This window comes from Schistocerca cancellata, chromosome 10, assembly GCF_023864275.1.
Source record: "Schistocerca cancellata isolate TAMUIC-IGC-003103 chromosome 10, iqSchCanc2.1, whole genome shotgun sequence".
Lineage (NCBI taxonomy): Eukaryota > Metazoa > Arthropoda > Insecta > Orthoptera > Acrididae > Schistocerca > Schistocerca cancellata.
Window position 1 is genome coordinate 9,174,330 of NC_064635.1, and position 21,863 is coordinate 9,196,192.

Sequence of the window (21,863 nt, forward strand, 5' to 3'; positions counted from 1 at the left end):
CGACCGATCCATCGGTTTTCCAATCTCCTGTTTAAGAAATGCCGAACATCATGATGGAAGTGCGGTGGAACACCATCCTGTTGAAAGATGAAGTCAGCGCTGTCGGTCTCCAGTTGTGGCATGAGCCAATTTTCCAGCATGTCCAGATACACGTGTCCTGTAACGTTTTTTTCGCAGAAGAAAAAGGGGCCGTAAACTTTAAACCGTGAGATTGCACAAAACACGTTAACTTTTGGTGAATTGAGAATTTGCTGCACGAATGCGTGAGGATTCTCTACCGCCCAGATTTGCACATTGTGTCTGTTCACTTCACCATTAAGAAAAAATGTTGCTTCATCACTGAAAACAAGTTTCGCACTGAATGCATCCTCTTCCATGAGCTGTTGCAACCGCGCCGAAAATTCAAAGCATTTGACTTTGTCATCGGGTGTCAGGACTTGTAGCAATTGTAAATGGTAAGGCTTCTGTTTTAGCCTTTTCCGTAAGATTTTCCAAACCATCGGCTGTGGTACATTTAGCTCCCTGCTTGCTTTATTCGTCGACTTCTGCGGGCTACGCGTGAAACTTGCCCGCACGCGTTCAACCGTTTCTTCGCTCACTGCAGGCCAACCCGTTGATTTCCCCTTACAGAGGCATCCAGAAGCTTTAAACTGCGCATACCATCGCCGAATGGAGTTAGCAGTTGGTGGATCTTTGTTGAACTTTGTCCTGAAGTGTCGTTGCACTGTTATGACTGACTGATGTGAGTACATTTCATGCACGACATACGCTTTCTTGGCTCCTGTCACCATTTTGTCTCACTGCGCTCTCAAGCGCTCTGGTGGCAGAAACCTGAAGTGCAGCTTCAGCCGAACAAAACTTTATGAGTTTTTCTACGTATCTGTAGTGTGTCGTGACCATATGTCAATGAATGGAGCTACAGTGAATTTATGAAATCGCTTCAATCATTTGTAATAGCCCTGTACAGTTCACGCCTGAGGTAGAGAAGAATGGTGCACTTCCATTTCTGGACGTGGAAGTACATAGGACAACGGACAGCACACTAGGACAGAGACTATACCAGCACTTGTTCTTTAGGTGTAACAGCTTAGCTTGGTGGTGCCTTGGAGGCCAAGGAGTAAAGGAGCATACACAAGAATGTAAATGATCATAAAGAACTGTCATTCATTCGATTGCTAACATCAAATCAGTTCATGTGTAAATTATAAAATGTCACGAGCTACGAAGTAAAAGAGATCATTCAGCTCTCACTGTAATTGAAGCATGTATGAAAAACATCTTACTGCAAAGCTGTTCACTTCATTCAGTAGCTTGGAGAGACTGGAGCTCTCTTTCAGCACTTGCGCATCACAACAAGGTGACAAATTCCAAGGGCATACTTCCGTACTTCCGTGGCACTGCATAGCAGGAAAGTAATTAACTCTGGGAACGGTGACTGGGAATTAATTATGAGGTAAGTTGACGTACAGGCATCAGGGTAGAGATCATACATGGGGTTACAAATTCACCATGAAAACACTCCACGTTAAAGAATTTGTTGTCAGAGAAGCAATTCTCAAACACAACAACAAAAATGAGACAAGCACTCACACTCCAAGGCACAGGCTGCAAGAATAGCAAGCTTCCCAAAAGTGAATGCCCTCAAAATTTCTAATAAAATTACCTACTCTCTCTTTCTGATACATGCTATTTAGAAATTTCAAAACAAAATAATGTAACAAGCTGGCAGAAAACAAATTATGCTTGTAAAAGAATTCTATGATATGGATAATGTTGATTTCATTAACCATGTAGATCACTGAATTGCTTCTGTTCAGTTCAGTACCTGAAATTTTAAACCAGCTACCAAATGAAAGATTGTGATTTCACCAAACCTATTCAAAGTTTACTCCAAAACAGGGAATTTTATGCAGACTTCAAAGGTCTACATAGTTGACGGAGAGGTCAAGTATATGGTTTACCACGAGGAAGGGTTCTCCCACCAATGTCATTTAATATCAGTACCAATGACAAACCACTTTCAGTGAACATGAGTTTCTTTTATGCTGATGCTCTTGAGTTAGTGAGTTAAGGGAAATCATTTGAAGATGATGGATCCAAACTGACAGATGCACTAAAAAAATTGAGTTTCTATTATTCTAAAAACCAACTTTGCCCAAACTCACATAAAATCCAACTGTGTGTGTTTCATCTTAAGCACAATCATGCACATTGTAAACTTATAACCACGTGGTAACAGATACAGTTAGTATATACACTTCAACCAAAATGTCTGCGAGTCACTCTGATCATACTCTGATGAACAAGAAGTATTGTAAGAGTATGAGAATGAAGATGAAAGCCAGAAATAATACCCTTCACACAATCATTGGTAGCAAGGGGAGATCTCGATCACGAACCCTGAGAATGAAAGCACTAACGACTGGTTACAGTGCAGCAGAGTATGTGTGTCCAGCCTGGTAAAAATCTACCCATGCAAACTTAGTTTATAAGGAATTAAATGAAATGTGTAGGCCAATTACAGGTTGTTGTTCGAAACCTGTGCCGCTTGTAAAACTCTACCAGCTCACAAGCATGTGTAGTAGCTCACAGTGTGTAGAGAACAAATTGGTATCATCAAACCATCCATTACACGGGCACATTCCAGTAGCCCCAAGGTTGAGGTTCAGGAGGAGTTTCCTTGCAACCACTTCAGTCTAGCAAACAGCAGCAGCTACAGCAAGAAAACAGTGGCTGATTTCCCAACATAAGACTAATTCTATCTGGCCTATCCATGTCAGAAACCCTCTCATCTTGGCACGAACAGAACTGAATCGTGTGGAGGTCACTCATTCATTCCCATTCTGGAGTTGGAAGATCCGGAGTAACCTCCAGAAAAGGCACTTCCCTGTGTATAAACATCAACTACGATTGCAGAGAAGCACATACCATGAAACACCTACTGCATTCTCGACTGTGCACAGAAGAAGACCTGCCTGTGACTCCGAGCACAACTGGAGTTGCAAGATTTTGCTAAACAGCAGTGTAACTTGATAATTCTTTCTTTTGTTAGCTTTTAATGGCAATTACCATGTATTGTATTTGTTTCTCAATTGAATAAATAAATAATGTTGATTTTCATATTTATGGTTGTTGCTGCACCGTTTAATTTGACTGCATTACTGTTGTCTATCTAAAAAATAACAAAGTCTACAGTATTTCACACAAAATGATCAATGGCAACTAAATAAGGATTAAAAAATCCATCTTTATTGCAATCAAGGCTGATTTCCCTTTCTTTCTTTTTCTCTCTTCTCTCTTTTCTTTCTTTTTTTTTAAAGAAAAAAGGAGGAAGAAGAAGAAGATGGTTTACATAATATTACCTCTGTCTGCTTTCATACAATACCTATTTTTATACCAGTAGAGAAGAGTCACATTTGGTGTGAAGAGATCAGCAGAACTTACTATGTTAAGAGTCCACTAATGCTGCAAACCTGTGCTACTATGGTAATGGAAAAAATATCCGATTTTAGTTGACATTACATTACTCATGGCAGTTAGAAAAATAATGAAAAAGGAACAAAAACATAATAAAAAAAAATAACGTAACTCTGAGAAAGCAATAGGAGAATGATTTTGTGCATGGACAGAGAGTAGTATGCAACTAAAATACAAAACTATGAGCCATCATTATTACAGCACATCAGATATTTCAATCAAACTGTCATTGAATTTATTGCTGAGCTACTTACTAATATGATTAATAAGTCCACAGCAGAGAGCTGTTTCATGGCACTTTAAGAAATGCTTGGCTGTTATCACTATGCTTAAAGATTGATTACAAGGAAGGTGAAAACTGCAGCATGTCAGAATTTTACCACTCATGTCATAAATCTCTGTACACTATATAAAATGTTAATAAAATTCTTTGAAATGCGCAATATACTGTCCAGAATTCAGTGTGGATCTGAGAAGAATAAATCCACCACTTCAGCAACACAAGAATTTGTGGACTTTGAAAGCGCTGGATAGGGAAGAATCAATGACTGTCATATTCTGTAACGTGTACTCAAAATGACAAAATCATATATCAAAGACAGCTATCAGAAAGTAGGAATATTAGATGAGAGTAGCAACAAACATACAAACATACATGAGGAAGATCATACGTGGTATGCCACAGGCATGTGTGATAGGACCACTGCTTTGCTCAGTCTACATTAATAACCTTCCTGGTTACATCTAAAACAAAGCCATCCTATCTATTGATGGCGCCAATATTTAATTAAAGGAACAAGTCTGGAAGAAGTTGTTCCAGGTTCTGAAAGTGTATTACTTAATACAAATAAATGTATACTCATGAACTTAAAGAACAACAGAAGCAAACAGATTGTTAGCAGTAAATGTTAACAATAACAACAAACACAAGCAAGTTGGGCATATAACATTTTCAATTCTCCATGCAGACAACACATTAACGTGAACAGAGCACAACACACAGTAGCGTAAGTTGTAAATTAAATTCGGCCTGCTGTACCTTATGAATGTCAGCCAAAGCAGCTAGTATTTAAACCCCAAAATGTTTTACCCTGCACATTTCCTCTCCAATATGTGGTATGGAGAAGAACTGCAAGGAAGTTCAGTAAATATGAAGAAGCAAATACTCATTATATAGAAAAGGGGATAGCAGTCGACCCTTTTCATATTGTTCTCATTCCATCCCTAATTTTCTGTTGTTTGATAGGTATTGCTCAGTTATATAAAAAAATGAAAAAAATTGAAGAGTTACGTCAGACACTACTGGAAACAGATAAAAGTAGATGGATCTGTACAATCATAACAACAAGGCATGTATGAAATCATGCAATAAATGTCACTAATACAACATAAATCAATTGTAATACAACATAAGACTGGTTAATATGCAATACAACATAAGACTGGTTAATAAATGAATACAAATCTTGTCTGTATTCCCACTAATGACAGGTTGAGAGACTTTACAGTAAATAATGAAGAGGGCATGAGAATATGGGGATCCAGTTGTAGACATGTAACCAAATCTAACATACATGTGCTGTTCCAAGCCCTAGAATGGGCATTTTGTGTCCATTGAAGAAAGTTAAGTATTCCATCTTGCCAGTCATCTTGCTGTTCCAGATTTAGCAGGTAGTGAGTAATACTTGTGTACTGTCTGCAGACTGTGCTGCAGAACTCAATTTCTCAGTACTTACAGCAGTTATCTGTATAATTACCTTATCTGTTGCTCGTCCTTTATGACACTACATAAACAGTGAGATAACTGCTATCAGATAGCATCTGCCATTAAAATGAAGTGGCCATTCACCCATATCTTAACAGAATATGAATGTAGGTTGATAACTTATCACAACTCTGCTACTTAAGTAACATCATTGGTCTGTGGCGTCAACTGGTCATATCAACCATAGACAACATTAATCTTTGGGACTCAGGTCGCTCATCCGAGCCGCCATGTTAATTCAGTCTGTTCTTATACTTTGTACTGTGTGCACGTGTATGATAATTGTTGAAATATATGTATGTGCAGATATTAGTGGGGACAATTTATTCCCCATTCTGTTATTCGTATCCTGTTTCCCATACTGGTGCCCCCAAAGTTTTAAGTCTTCCGTGACTTCTGCGGTAGGTGTTGTAAATCAACAGGTTATGGGCACGCCACCATGGCCCCCTCACCCAACACTTTATTTGAAGATTTGGAAGCCCAACTATGACTGCTGGGCCCCTTCAATCCTTCACCAACGGCCGGCTCTCCATTACTCCATAGTGATTCATGATCTCCAACCACATTAACCTCAAATTTTGTTGTTTTACATTGGTCGAGTGCTACACCGTTAACTCAAACAAAGGACTCTGGTTTTGTGTCGCCGGACTGTGCTCACCAACATGTGAAGTGTAAAGTGGATAATATTCAGAACTGTGTACCTACCAATCGACTGTATAATGTTCAAAGCAATCTACATTCCCACACATACACTGACTCTCAGTGGGCCGCAGCAACAGTTACTGTCATGCTATGTGCAATGCCGCCATTTGTGCAAACCCCCCCGACCAGACTAACAATGGACATTTTCATGTGCAAAATTCTCCTTGCTCACCCCCCAGACCTGTTGCTCAACTTTTCGATCACATGGGTTTGAGTACATCTTTTGGCGTTTCGCCTTCCAGGGTCATCTTACCACACCACAGTGATCTTCCGCAAGTTCCAATGACCCCACAGGGCATGTTTTCAACATGCATGGAGAACTCACACTTTTGTCACATGAGTTACCACCCCCCCCCCCCCCCCCCCCCCCCCCCCCCCACACACACACACACACACACACTCGAAAGGGGCTCCAGTTCTGACCGCTCAGCCGCTTGCCTCTCCCACAGCTTTGCCTGTGTCTGCTGTGCCGGCCTTCCATGTTATTTCCAAGGTGGGCCAATTCAAATCAATACCTTTAACCTACAGTCCAGTTTACGGGACCCCTACACATATTGCGCAACTGCTCATTCCTATGGTACCAACCGTGCCAGCTGTGTCGTGTTTTCGTGACATGTCCAGGACAATGCAACCCTCTGCTGCCATGGACGTTCTTGCCAGTAACACACCCACACCTACTGTGCCCCAGGCTGCTGTACGGCCGCTCCTGCCACAGACCAGTCGGTTTTACACGGGACACCGAAGCCACTTTCGTCCCCTCCCCAGGTCATCTGCCGAAGCTGCTGCCTTTATAGGAAGACAACCCTGTATCACGGTTTGTGACTCCTTCGAGTCAATCGGCTCTCAACTGTATTCATTGCTACAACAACACCAACCAGCTCACCACTCACTGCTAGTTGGCACAACTGCTCCTCCTTACTGGCTGTCTGCTGGCAGAGGCGGGGCTCACTCCACTTTCTACATCGCCTGGTAGTATCCGCTCGCTTTCTCCACTGTCTGAGCGCTCCAGGATCGCCCACGCACGATACGTGCCATTGTACATGCCGGAACATATCAATGAAGATGAGCCTCCTCCACTGCTGCAGTCACCCCCACCACCGCATCCGGCTCATCCATATTGCTGGTACCACAAGATTTTCGGCGATAATGCCAAAAGCACCGATTACCTTGTCGGCACCCAAGCACCAACCGCAGGACCTAAAAGACACCAAGTCCTGTGGGGAACCTCACAGGAGTTCTCATACATTGCACTCCATCCACTCGTCCACCCGGCCGAGGAGTCGTTTGTGCGTGACTGACATTTCATCACGGCTCATTTTCCTAGTCAACACTGGTGCTGCTGTGTCTATCATACCTACATCGATGACTCCCACCGACTTTTCACCGATGAAGTCACTTCTACGAGTTGTCAACACATCAACGTTACAAACCTCAGGCTCTGTCAAAGTTACGGTGCACCTATCTCCTTCTCTGTGTTTTCTGTGGACTTTCCACATTGCCGACATAGATGAACCAATTCTTGGTATGGATTTTTTTTTTTTCCCATTACAAACTCTCTTTGAATGTAGTTCAGGGCTCAGTGCTACACCATCCCACTAACACACAGATACTGCACTCCCACACTTATGTTCCACGTTCTGTTTCTCTCACAACATGTGAGTTGGTACACCCTTGCGGGCGACATTGTGACATGCGTCACTAACCTCCTGTCAGAATACGGCTCGGCGGCACAACTCCACCGGGAAAACGACGAGCTGAAACAACGAATAGCACACACTTACAACGAGCTCGTCGTGGCTCGTACCTCACTGCTGAAACTGCAGTCCACAGTCCCGTCACCTAATCGTGTTTCTCCAGCAGATACCAGCTCAGACACTCATCAGGTTAGTCCAAAAACGATTAACTGCATGTGATGATTCGCCTCTGGTAGACTCCGCATCCCCGAAGCGCTTGCCACGTTCACTGCCATACGTGTCAGGCAGTGCTTCTGATAACACTCGTGCACGCGATATGACCACGCTCACTGCACGGGTAGCTGCCCTGCATGTTGATAAACATCCCCCCTCTCTCACACACGAGCCACGTGACTCGGTGGTTATCGCTGTTCCACGCGCTACGCCAACACTACTCTCGCCCGCGTCGGGTACCGAGTGCAAGGTTGACAGCAGACAGTCGCCCCACATTCCTACCTGCCCCACACTGCCCTCTCCAAACAAGCGCAAGCTGCACTCACATACTAGGCATGTGACTTTCGTACCGCCTTTTCCCACTCGCACTAACGGCTACACCTCATCACGCCCTACCCATCCAAAAACAACATGTCAGGAGATTGATCAGTCTTGTGTGCAGTTCTCAGTTTCTTCCTTCATTGACAGAACAACACACAATATAGTTACCACTGCCAACCCTCCTGTTAGATACAAGGTTTGCCTGGCAGCAAATTAATGAACTTTTGGAGGCAGGTATCCTGCAACCGTCAGACAGCAACCGGTCTTCACCGATCCATCTCATCCTCAAACATGACAGTTCTTTCCGAATGTGTGGTGACTACAGACGTTTAAACACTCATACTGTCACGGACAATTACCCCGTGCCTAACATAAATGATTTCACTCATGTGTTATAGGGTGCTACAATCTTCAGTGTTATTGACTGGAAACGTGCCTCCACCAGATTCACGTAGTGCTGGATGACATCCCTAAAACAGCTATTATCCCACTGCTTGGTTTGTTCAAATACAACTTCGTGCCATTCGGCCTAAAAAACGTGGCGCAAAGTGTTATATCCTAGCCAGTAATGCCAACCAAGCCCGCTGCCAAAAGGTTGGCAGCATCAAAGTCCGGACGCCGTCCGCATAAGCAGCACCAGCGATACAGGAAATGGCCGCAAGTCTGCGCGCGCCACCGCTGGCTTCTGGCTTCTTAAGCGCTGGAGTCGCGACCGCTAGGACAGTTCTGTATTCGCCACTCAGTTGGATACTCACCACCGATTTGTGTACTTGCTAGTCAGTTGTGTGTTCATCGCAGCTGAGTTGTTGTTTGTCGTCAGCCGACGCTGACCTAGCCGCTCCGACTCGAACTAGACAGATTTCTGTAGACACGGAGTTCACTACTGCGTTTCTGTATCTTCGTTAATAAAGATAAGTACCGACTTTTATTTAATCAGAGTGTTGGGTTTTCATCTTTCTGTTCACTGTTCCAGCGGACCGGTCGGCCCGCTATTAAAAGTGTGGTGGTGACTTCGTAAGCCGTTTCTACAGCGAAGTGTTTGTCGCTACGAACGCCGCCACAAAACAAACATGGCAGCGTTTCATTGACTCCATCTTACGACAGTTCGAGTTTTGCTTCGCATATCTGGATGACACACTCATTTCAGCAAGTCAGCTGAGGAACATGCAAATCATTCATCCATGGTCCTCCAGACCTTGAACTCCAACAGCATCGAGGCCAACAAAGAAAAATTCCAGTTGTGTCAGCCTTCCGTCACTTTATTGGGTTATGCCATCTCCACCGATGGAATACAGCCTCCCAAATCTCGCATGCACGCCATCACTTCACTGCCACTCCCCAGCTACTTACATAGAACTTCGACGTTTCCTGGGCACAATAAATTGCTACTGTCATCACCTGCCTTCTGCCGCCACTGTGCAGGTCCCACTGACAGACTCACAGTCGGGTAAACAGACTTCAGGACTCAAACCCGTTTGCTGGACTGCACCTATGCTGGAGGTTTTCTATGCATTAAAGACTTCTTTAGCTCAGGCAATGACACTCGCCCACCCCAACCCCTTGGCTGAGTTGTTCATCACAACGGACGCCAGTGACATCGAAGGGGGAGCAGTACTACAGTAACACAAGGCAGACGTGGTTTCCTCTCTTCATTTCTTCTCTAAAAAACTCTCAACAGCTGAGAAGAAATACTCCACTTTCGATAGAGAACTCCTTGTGGTCTATGAGGCTGTTAAACACTTCTTCCCCGAAGTGGAGGGTTGCTCGTACTTCATCCTCACGAATCACAATCTACTCGCAGACGCTTTCTGCAACCTCCCCGAAGACCCACCCCCTCAGCGTTTCCATCACTTTGATCTGGTCTCCCAATTCACAACTGACGTTCACTACATCAAAGGCACAGACGACATCGCCACAGATTTTTTTCACAGATCAATGCTATTTCACTCATCACTGACTGATCCAACCTGACCGCCCTACAAGCCTCCAACAAGGAATCTCAAGCTGTCCTCATGGATCCCTTGTGTTTACTAAAGCTAAATTCCCCAGCGTTGTGGATGAGGTGTGGTGTGACTCTTCTACTGGTACCTTACACCAGTTGCTCCCGCACCCCCTGTGCCGGCAGGCCTTCGATGCACTGCATAACCTCGCTCACCCTGGCGTCCGCACCATTAAACGGCTTGTCGCCAAACATTTCAATTGGAACAGTATAAAATGGGACTGTCAGACCTGGGCACGCAGCTGCATACCCTGCCAACGCAACAAAATCAGCCGCCACACCACCCTACCACTGGGCAAGTTCGAAATCCCTCCAGGACAATTTCGTCATGTACATATTGATCTTATCGGTCCTCTTCCACCATAGGAGGGCCACAGATACATTCTATCCACAACTATCCGCACATCCCACTGGGTAGAGGCAGTCCCCTTACCTAACAACACTGCCGAGACCGTGGCCAAGGGTGTTATCTCCTCACGGATTGCTAGGATTGGTTGTCCGACCACCATCACCACCGACCAGGGTTGGCAGTTTAAGTCTTTCCTGTTCACCATTTTATGTAACGTCTGTAAGCACAAAGAAAATTCACACCACAGCCTACCAACCACAAAGAAACATGTTAGTGGAATGGTGGCACCGCACTCTAAAAACGGCACTCAGGTGCCACGACTGCCTCTGGTCCGAAGCACTTCCATGGGTACTGCTCAGCCTGCATTCAACTTTCAAGCCCAACTTACAGAGATCTTTCTCAGAATTTGTTTTCGAGGAGAACCCCGTCCTACCAGGGGAACTCATTCAGCCTCAAGTACCTGAAGACTTCCCCCCCTCCCCAGATTTCATAAGTCACATGCTCATTCACTTCAAACATGCCTGACTGCACCCACCTATCAGCCACTCCCCGCCAGACACTTACGTGCCAGCCACCCTCAACATTTGCTTCCAAGTAACACTGAGAGACAATTCGGTCCGACAACCTCTGCAACCAACTTATCTCGGCCCCTTTAAAGTCCTCTGGTGGGGCGTTCACCCGACACTTCCCTGTCACCTTTCACTGGTTTCTCAAACAGTCACCCTCTACCCCGTGAGCTGGTTCCACCCTCTCCCATAGTCAACCTGCTCTGCAACATGCCCCCACACTGTGTGGACGACATTTCGATTGTCACTCTCGATGACCAAGTTCTCATTCTGCTCACAGACACCACAGTCCCCCCACCCAATGACCAGTTAAACACCAGTGTTGTGCGTAGCCTCACCCTCCCTCATGAGTGCGTGCCACCAGACAGCTGATTAGCATCTGGGCTTGCCACACTTACACCCCGCCATCCGCCATTCAACCCGCCTGCTCTCGGGCTGGCTGCCACATTGTCTGTCCTCGCTGGCTCAACGACTTCGAGATGGACATGCCTCCCATCGCTCCGCCTCCGCATCCCACCCCAGTCGGGATGGAGGTCCCGGTCATGCATCTACCAGCTCGTATGACCACCAACAGTGTCGATGCCCGCATAGTCTTCCCTCAAGACTCACATGCACTACTCTGTACTATGGGGGGAGGGGGGGGGGGGGGCTGTGTGGCGTCAGTGGGTCATATCTACCATAGACAACATTAATCTTTGGGACTCAGGTCACTCATCCAAGCCGCCACGTTAATTCAGTCTATTCTTATACCTTATATTTTGTGCACATGGATGGTCAATTGTCAAAATATATGTATGTGCAGATATCAGTGGGGACAGTTTATTCCGCATACCGCTATTCATATTCTGTTTCCCATAGGTCTCTTACCTAACAGTGGCAGCTGCATCCATGTGACAAACAAGCAGGTGTTGCCTATATTACCAAACAAATAAAACGGTCACCCACTCACAGTTGCAGGTTGTCATGTGCAACAAGAGGCTGATTTTCAGTATTGTTACTGACTGAATGTAAAACTTTAAAATGCTGTCACAGTCTACTCATTAACAGATACAGTCTTACACTGAAGGTTTAACACAATATGTCAAATATGAGAGTTAGGAACTGTGTATATGTCTCGAGGCAGCATAACTCACAGACTGGAAATTACCCACACTATATTCATCCAGTATTTGAGAACAAGTGTAATTACCAACTTTCAACAAACTTTGCACATAGTTTCAAACTAATTTATTTCAGATATGTTTTTGTTTTCTAGTGACCTTGATGTCACATTATTTGTGTTAGTCTTCTTTCACTGTAGTTTATGTATAACACAAATTGCAACAATTCCTAAAATTGAATGCATTGTCAAGACGTTTTATATGTGACTGTGACTGTGATCATATCAGCAGCAATAGGAGAACTGGTGAGTTGTTGTGAAGAGCAGTGGATGTAACAAGTTGCAGTTTGCCTACCATGAATAAATGAAAAAAATTAAAAGGATATGCTTCCTGGTCATTTTATAAATGATGAAGAAGTAAAAATCTACCTCAACTTTGTAACTGGATTCACAGACAAAATACAGTCTTGTAAAACGAGATGCATATTTCTTAAACACTCTGTAATGTGATATACTCAGTTGTCATTTTAGTACTTTGTCATAATTTACAGACTGTCACTTGTTTTATGATGAGGACTAGAACTAAATTGTCTAATAGAGCAATTTTCTGTATGTACCTGCATTTTGATAGACATGTTCCTAGATGAAACTGCTGCTTGAGCCTGAATTGACAAGGTGAGGTTCTGAGGAAATTCAGGAATAGGACTATTCACTACTGTTTCTTTATTGATACAAAAACAGTGTCAGTTCTTTTTCATTTCTAGTTACAACTATTACAATTAGTTATCCACAGCCATTTTCCTTCCTGCATGCTTCTCCTCAGGCAAGTCTAAAATCTGCAGAAGAGAGATGTCCATGCACGTGTGTCCATCATCCTCTTCTCTCAGAACTAGTATCGCTCACTGTATGGGTATTCTGGATGGTTTGCCATTCTGTAATTTGAGATCGAAGAACATAAAACACAAAAAACTAGATGAAATGTTTTTATTAATGAAGAGAAGGTAGGACATCCTGAGTAATCAGTGTACATCTCTACTCGGGAAGTGTCATCTCATAAAGCTTGGGAAGGGTGTGTAGTTCTCTGACCATATCAACAGGAATGTTGTGCACTTCACTTTTGAGATGGCCACAGACAAAAAAATCCAGAGGCCTGAGGACACGTGGTGTGAGAGGGCAACCTACAGGTCTCATTTCATAAGAGGTTTGGATACAAAGTAGTGGTAAGACTGCTGTAATATCAAACCAGCAAGTCAGTGAGCTGCAATCTGTGTTGACACAATAAGAGCCTATGAAATGAATTTGTACAGTGTGCAGATACAGTACTCTGTCAATTTACTGCAGTGTGTAGATTGCTGAATGTCATAGCAATAGTGCAACTACCCTAACATCGTGTTTACAAAGATAGAGCAACATTCTCGGTTCAAAACATAACTGAACAAGGTCAAAGTACACAAGAATGTTTCCAGAGACCGCATGAAGCATGCGATGAGCACAATCGCACAATGGGTTAAAGTGTTCAGATTAGGCACAGATGCTGTGAAGGATCACCTGCGCACAGAATGATCCCGCATGGAGGACAATACAGTTCAACTCCTCACATCCTTGTTGGACACTGATCACCATTGGACTGTGCAAGAGTTGACAGCAGAAGTCAGATATGCCAAAAACTGTGCTCCACGTTCTGCACAACATCCTGGGATACCGCAAAATTGTAGCACGTCCGATACCCCACAATATGTCCGAGGACCTGTGAAGGTGATGTTCATTGTAGTATACGACACTGACAGGGTAATACTGCATCACGCTTTACCACCAAGGGTGATAGTAGATGCTGCTTACTACTGTACGTTCCTGCAACACCACCTCAGTCCAATGCTCAGGGGAAAGAGACAGCATTTTGTGTAACAGCACCTCATCATTCAACATGACAATGCAGGATGCCACATCACTGCTGCCATCCAGGACCTCTTGTGCTACTGGTGATGGGAAAGACTGGAACATCCACAGCACTCACACAACGTGAGTCCCTGTGATTACAATTTCTTTGCCAAAGTGAAAGAACCACTGCTATGACATTATCTGTGCCACAGGGGGGTCAATATGGGACATCAACAGAAACAGATGCACAGATGGTATATGATGCCTTCTGGACATAAATAATGGAGGTGATTATATTTAAGGTGTGCAACTATAAGTACTTCTTTCAGTAAAGTCATTTTTTATGAAAAATAATGGTTCTCATTACTTCTTATCTAGCCATTTTAAATGCATCTCAAATAATATTGGGGCTTCAGATGTAGTCTTACATGAGCAGCAACATGTGCAGTTGCCACATGAAGCATTTACCACATCCTTCAATAATGGGCAGTGGGTGATGTGGTTTCTACTAACACAAACTTTCACATGTGTTGGTTCTTGCTATTATGACACACTGTGTATATGGCAGGTTATTCCGGCTGTATATGAGATGTGTGAGAAAAGTAATGAGACTGACAACAGTGTGAATAATCTGGCAATGCTGTTGTTCAGATGTGTAGACCACTATGTTCATCCCTTCCAGATGCTCAGTCCAAGTTTCAGCACCATATAGTCACCAGGTGATTTTTGAGAGCACCATCAGTAAAGTTGTGTTTTTGTTGTGTGTTACGAAAATGTAGCAGATGATTACCCTGAGTCCTTGTCGAGATCTTTTGATTCTATACCAGTACTTTCTCAAACAGAGTGCTAGGAGGAGTATCCTTAAGAAGGTTTGCTACCCAAATTGATACCTTTGCGGTCCTGAAGAACTCAGCTGCTGTCTTTACCAGAAACTCATACCCTCAATCACGGGGATGTCTTAGGCATAACCTTAGGCATGGCCAATCCATTGTTTCCATCATCTCACCATCCAAGAAAAGAGCACCTTTGTCCAAATAGACTGACCTGAATTTGGGTCCTGGACTTGTGTCGCCACCAACTGTCCCAGAGAGATCCATCTGTAAAAGCTCCATCTGCTGTGAGGTGATGCTGACAATCAAATGTCCCTGATAGATTACCACCCTCCTGAAAACGAGACTGCATTATTATAGGAGTGTTTCCTTACTTTTTGCCTTGGCTTTTTCTGGATCCATTTATCCTGAGAAATGAGAGTATCAGACTACTCCCTTGTTCACTTGTTCCCCATATGATTACCTCCTCCACTCTGAGGAAGTCTTTTTTAGGAAATCCTAGTTTCAAGACCTTTTAATTTCCTCCATTTATGTTTAGGATGCCATACTTTACCTTCCTTTCCTGTTTGTCCTTTGAGGAGTTTCCTCCTCTGAACCCCAAACAAGGATTTGACTAGACCTGGTCCAAATTCTCAGTGACCGTTTCCACTTCTTGGAATGGTCTGTTGCCCAATCCATTTGCGGACATTTGCAGAAAAAGCTTCCATAGGTCTGGATGTATGAGGTCTCATCTTTAGTTAATTTTTTTTCATGTTATCCATTACCATCCTATGAGAATTGGGGATTTATTTATTCAACACCACAGAATCCCATACAGTGCAAGGCAAATTATACAGGGTGGTCACCTGGTATCCTTGAGGTTCCATTAATGATACATCTTCCCACATGCCACACACTCTCAGTAAGGACTGCATCACATCTTCAGTTTGTTATCTAGGGAAAAGTGGAATGCTGTGGAAGCAAATATGGTAGTGACTGAGGGGAGGGGCATTGTGGGACTCTTTCATCTAGTTCATCTCCTGAGGCTCATCCAAAATGGGAAACCATGGCAATAGTTGTGATACCCAAGTATAAACCTCAGCTTCTTACAAACACACAAGCCTCTCTGCATGTACAGACAGTGCTTCTACAAGGTGATGTCTCCCAGAGAGGGAGTGATGGATAGTGTGAGTCATTTCTCCATCTAGTATTATATTTGAGAATGTCTTTGTTATGTTCTACTTGTGATTGCCTGTTGAGAACAGACTTCACAGGGGAGTATATGTACTGTGATACTATTGCCAGTATGCCAAACTGTTTGTATACTTCAAGCAGAAAGAATAACCTGTTCGGAATTTAATTTAACTAATAACCAAAATTTTAAGTGTCATTTTATAGAACTAGGTATATTGCTGGTGGCCCACGTCTTCTCAACACAATATTTTGATGTCGTAACTCAGTGTCGTCATCATGTGTTTCCTGAGATTGGTTGCTTTGCTGGACAGGCCCCATATTTATGGCTGGGTGGTGCCTGAAATCACTATGCTGTCTATGCCCAATGTGGCTGTTTCTTGTGGTTGTGTCCATCTCGAGGCGTTTCCCATTCTGTCTGCAATGTGAACACAGTATGTCTTAAATCAGTGGAAGCACCAGAAGAGTGAACAAAATATGGAAGGAACACCAAGGCCATTAAATCAGCAATAGAAGAATGCCTGGAACTTTAACGCACCATAAAGTATGACAAAACCAAGATCCTGGGTCAAACCCACAGATCCTGAGATAGTATCATCAGTGAATCTACTGAAATCAGGATGGTGGAGAACCTAATGAACTGGGAAGCTGGATATCAGCTCAGTATGGCACAGAATCCAGCTTTGGAACTACTACAGGAACATGGAAAAAGTTACCTGGTCCGGTAATGAACCTCAGATGACTGGGGGCATAATTAACAGTATCAGACATCATAAAGAGCACCAGGTGGAAACTATCTCCTTGAGGGACAGCCACAGCGGTCACCGAAAAGATATGAAACAACTTCAATGACCTGAAACCTCATGCACTGCACAACTTGGGAGCACACATAATACGGAACACTTGACAGCAGCTACCACCACACGAAATTACTGCGGTGTGTGCAGACATAATATGCAACTCCAGCAGTAGCCTGACGATGCAGGAATCAAATCACACAGGCGTGTACTGAATTCAGAACACCAGGAGGGTGGTATTGCCATGAGAGAAAGCTGCTGTGGTCACAAACGGCACAAGAAATGTCTACAGATCCAGGGTAGTGCTAGAAATGTGCCTGCTGGGTGTTGACCTAATACAGAATGCCACTGGATGGCTGCCACCATGGAAGACAACCACAACATGTGCGGTTGGAATATGGAATATCTTGAGGAGGATACCACTGAAAGAAACAGCCACAGTGAGTCTGGACAGCACAGTAAACACCAAGCATGCGCATAAATATGGGACCCAGCCACCAAAGTGATCAGTCTCATGAAACACTGATAATGACATCAAGGTATGACCTCAAAATATAATGTTGGGAAGATGCAGGCCACCAGCAGTACACCCAGTTCTATATGGCGACAATGAATCAGCGGGAAATTTTAACAAATTAAAATTTTAAGTTTCAGAAAATAGTGTGATTTGTATAAACTGAACTTAGGACTTACCCAGGAAAGAGGCCTCGGACCTGTCGCCCTGCTGGTCCCTTATCCAGGTGCTATAGCATGTCCATGTCTTCTGGGGACAGCTCAAAGTTGAACACCTGCAAGTTACAGAACACATTCATACAACACGTTAAGTATGCAGTTTTAAGGGAATACTGTACTCGGGTACTCTCAGAACCCAGAGCACCTACATGGATGACAGTTCAATTCTCATACACTGATGAGCCAAAACATTATGATCAGCTATTTAAAAGCCCATGCTATCACTGTTCAGGAAGACATCAAGCACAAGGGATTACAACTGGTCCCTAATAATGTTCACACAGTCCACAGCTGTCACGATGCCTTCAATTACTATTGTGAGTTCCTCAGAAGCTCAGGTGAATGTCCCCGATAACACAGTAGTGCTCCCACGGGCCCGTGTCTCTGGCGCACAGCGCACTGCATGTTTCGAGCAGCTTTTCACACGGACATGACCGTCGAACTGGTTTAACAATAAATGGGACTCATCTGACTGGGCAACATGATTTCATTAATCTGTGGGCCAATTTTGATGATCCCGTGCCCACTGAAATCATAAATGATGATGTTGTTGGCTCAACATGGGAACACGTAGGGGTCCTCTGCAGAACACCGTGTTCAACGTTGTGCACTGAGCAGTGTGCTCAGAAACACTCGTGTCTGCACCAGCAGTGAACTCTCTCATCACATCTGCCACAGACTGCTGCCTGTCTTGATTTAGAGTGGACAATCCTCTGAGCTCTATGTTCTTATCACTTACTTGTGGTTTCAGCATTGTTCAACCACTTCCCACAGATTCTCATGACAGTAGTGTGCAAACAGCTGACCATCTGGGCCGTTTCCGAGAGGTTTACTCTCGGGCACTGGGCCACAACAATCTGGCTTTCATCAAACACTTAATTTGGTGGATTTCTGAATTTGCACCACTTACCCCCCCCCCCCCCCCCCCCCCCCCCCCCCCATGCTTAGAATGATTCCCCATTTGTCTGTGCTCCAGTTCTTATCTTACCATATCACATACACTCAGCACGACCAGGTAGCAGTGGTCATAACGTTTTGGCACATCTGTGTACGATGCACGACAACAACCTAGCGTCTGAAGTGGGTGTCACTGCTGCAGTCTTCAGTCTGCACACTGGTTTGATGCAGGTGTCTCTACGTTAACAACTGCAGCGTATACTGACTTGAGCATGCTTATTGTAATGATTCCTCAGTCTCCCTCTACAATTCTGACTTACCGCACTTCCCTCACAAAGTTGATGAGACTCAGGATGTGTCCTGTCAACTGATCACTTCTTTTAGTCAAGTTGTGTCACAAATATCTTTATGCCCATTTTCTTCAGTACGTCCTCATTAGATGTTCGATGCACACATCTAATCTTCAGCCTTCTACTGTAGTGTCACATTTCAAAAGCTTCTGTTCTCTTCTTGTATCAACTGCTTATCATCCACATACCACTTCTGTATAAAGCTACTTGAGACAAATCTCTTTGCAAGAGACTTCCTCACCTTTAACCCTCGAGTGGGCGCACTGTTTTTCGCAACATGGTGGGCACGCAGTGTACTTTGCACAAGTGTAAGGAATAGAAGTCTTTTATGTTACCTAGGTACCGTTGGTGGGGACGCTTGCGTGCCTCAATGATACAGATAGCCGTACCGTAGGTGCAACCACAACGGAGGGGTATCTGTTGAGAGGCCAGACAAACGTGTGGTTCCTGAAGAGGCCAGCAGCCTTTTCAGTAGTTGCAGGGGCAACAGTCTGGATGATTGACTGATCTGGCCTTGTAACACTAACCAAAATGGCCTTGCTGTTCTGGTACTGCGAACGGCTGAAAGCAAGGGGAAACTACAGCCATAATTTTTCCCGAGGGCATGCAGCTTTACTGTATGACTAAATGATGATGGCGTCCTCTTGGGTAAAATATTCCGGAGGTAAAATAGTCCCCCATTCGGATCTCCGGGCAGGGACTACTCAAGAGGACGAAGTTATCAGGAAAAATAAAACTGGCATTCTACGGATCGGAGCATGGAATGTCAGATTCCTTAACCTGGCAGGTAGATTAGAAAATTTAAAAAGGGAAATGGATAGGTTAAATTTAGATATAGTGGGAATTAGTGAAGTTCGGTGGCAGGAGGAACAAGACTTCTGGTCAGGTGAATACAGGGTTATAAATACAAAATCAAATAGGGGTAATGCAGGAGTAGGTTTAATAATGAATAAAAAAATAGGTGTACGGGTAAGCTACTACAAACAGCACAGTGAACGCATTATTGTGGCCAAGATAGACACGAAGCCCACGCCTACTACAGTAGTACAAGTTTATATGCCAACTAGCTCTGCAGATGACGAAGAAATTGATGAAATGTATGATGAGATAAAAGAAATGATTCAGGTAGTGAAGGGAGACGAAAATTTAATAGTCATGGGTGACTGGAATTCGTCAGTAGGAAAAGGGAGAGACGGAAATATAGTAGGTGAATATGGATTGGGGCTAAGAAATAAAAGAGGAAGCCGCCTGGTAGAATTTTGCGCAGAGCATAACTTAATCATAGCTAATACTTGGTTTAAGAATCATCAAACAATGTTGTATACATGGAAGAACCCTGGAGATACTAAAAGGTATCAGATAGATTATGTAATGGTAAGACAGAAATTTAGGTACCAGGTTTTAAATTGTAAGACATTTCCAGGGGCAGATGTGGACTCTGACCACAATCTATTGGTTATGAACTGTAGATTAAAACTGAAGAAACTGCAAAAAGGTGGGAACTTAAGGAGATGGGACCTGGATAAACTGAAAGAACCAGAGATTGTACAGAGTTTCAGGGAGAGCATAAGGGAACAATTGACAGGAATGGGGGAAAGAAATACAGTAGAAGAAGAATGGGTAGCTTTGAGGGATGAAATAGTGAAGGCAGCAGAGGATCAAATAGGGAAAAAGACGAGGGCTAGTACAAACTCTTGGCTAACAGAAGTAATATTGAATTTAATTGATGAAAGGAGAAAATATAAAAACGCACTAAATGAAGCAGGCAAAAAGGAATACAAACGTCTTAAAAATGAGATCGACAGGAAGTGCAAAATGGCTAAGCAGGGATGGCTGGAGGACAAATGTAAGGATGTAGAGGCATATATCACTAGGGGTAAGACAGATATTGCCTACAGGAAAATTAAAGAGACCTTTGGAGAAAAGAGAACCACTTGTATGAATATCAAGCGCTCAGATGAAAACCCAGTTCTAAGCAAAGAAAGGAAAGCAGAAAGGTGGAAGGAGTATATAGAGGGCCTATACAAGGGCGATGTACTTGAGGACAATATTGTGGAAATGGAAGAGGATGTAGATGAAGATGAAATGGGAGATATGATACTGCGTGAAGAGTTTGACAGCGCACTGAAAGACCTGAGTCGAAACAAGGCCCCTGGAGTAGACAACATTCCATTAGAACTACTGACAACCTTGGGAGAGTCAGTCCTGACAAAACTCTACCATCTGGTGAGCAAGATGTATGAGACAGGCAAAATACCCTCAGACTTCAAGAAGAATATAATAATCCCAATCCCAAAGAAAGCAGGTGTTGACAGAAGTGAAAATTACCGAACTATCAGTTTAATAAGTCACAGCTGCAAAATACTATCGTGAATTCTTTACAGACGAATAGAAAAACTGATAGAAGCCGACCTCGGGGAAGATCAGTTTGGATTCCATAGAAATGTTGGAACACGTGAGGCAATACTAACCCTACGACTTATCTTAGAAGAAAGATTAAGGAAAGGCAAACTTATGTTTCTAGCATTTGTAGACATAGAGAAAGCTTTTGACAATGTTGATTGGAATACTCTCTGTCAAATTCTGAAGGTGGCAGGGGTAAAATACAGAGAGCAAAAGGCTATTTACAATTTGTGCAGAAAGCAGATGGCAGTTATAAGAGTCGAGGGGTATGAAAGAGAAGCAGTGGTTGGGAAGGGAGTGAGACAGGTTTGTAGCCTCTCCCCGATGTTATTCAATCTGTATATTGAGCAAGCAGTAAAGGAAACAAAAGAAAAGTTCAGAGTAGGTATTAAAATCCATGGAGAAGAAATAAAAACTTTGAGGTTCGCCGATGACATTGTAATTCTGTCAGAGACAGCAAAGGACTTGGAAGAGCAGTTGAACGGAATGGACAGTGTCTTGAAAGAAGGGTATAAAATGAACATCAACAAAAGCAAAACGAGGATAATGGAATGTAGTCGAATTAAGTCAGGCAATGCTGAGGGAATTAGATTATAAAATGACACACTTAAAGTAGTAAAG

General features: G+C 43.6%; 1 protein-coding gene across 2 annotated transcripts in view; it reads right to left on the bottom strand.

Moving 5' to 3' along the window:
* The window catches only part of LOC126106517 (1,5-anhydro-D-fructose reductase-like), a 151,663-nt gene that overhangs the window by 58,320 nt on the left and 71,480 nt on the right, over window positions 1-21,863 (bottom strand). Inside the window, exon 1 of one of the 2 annotated variants that reach the window (XM_049912844.1) lies at window positions 5,052-5,188. The exons of the other annotated variant lie outside the window; for it this stretch is intronic. Within the exon in view, the coding sequence (XP_049768801.1) occupies window positions 5,052-5,126 (75 nt within the window). The 5' untranslated portion in view covers window positions 5,127-5,188. Of the gene's footprint in view, window positions 1-5,051; window positions 5,189-21,863 lie in introns of those variants that run through there. 2 annotated transcript variants of the gene reach the window in all.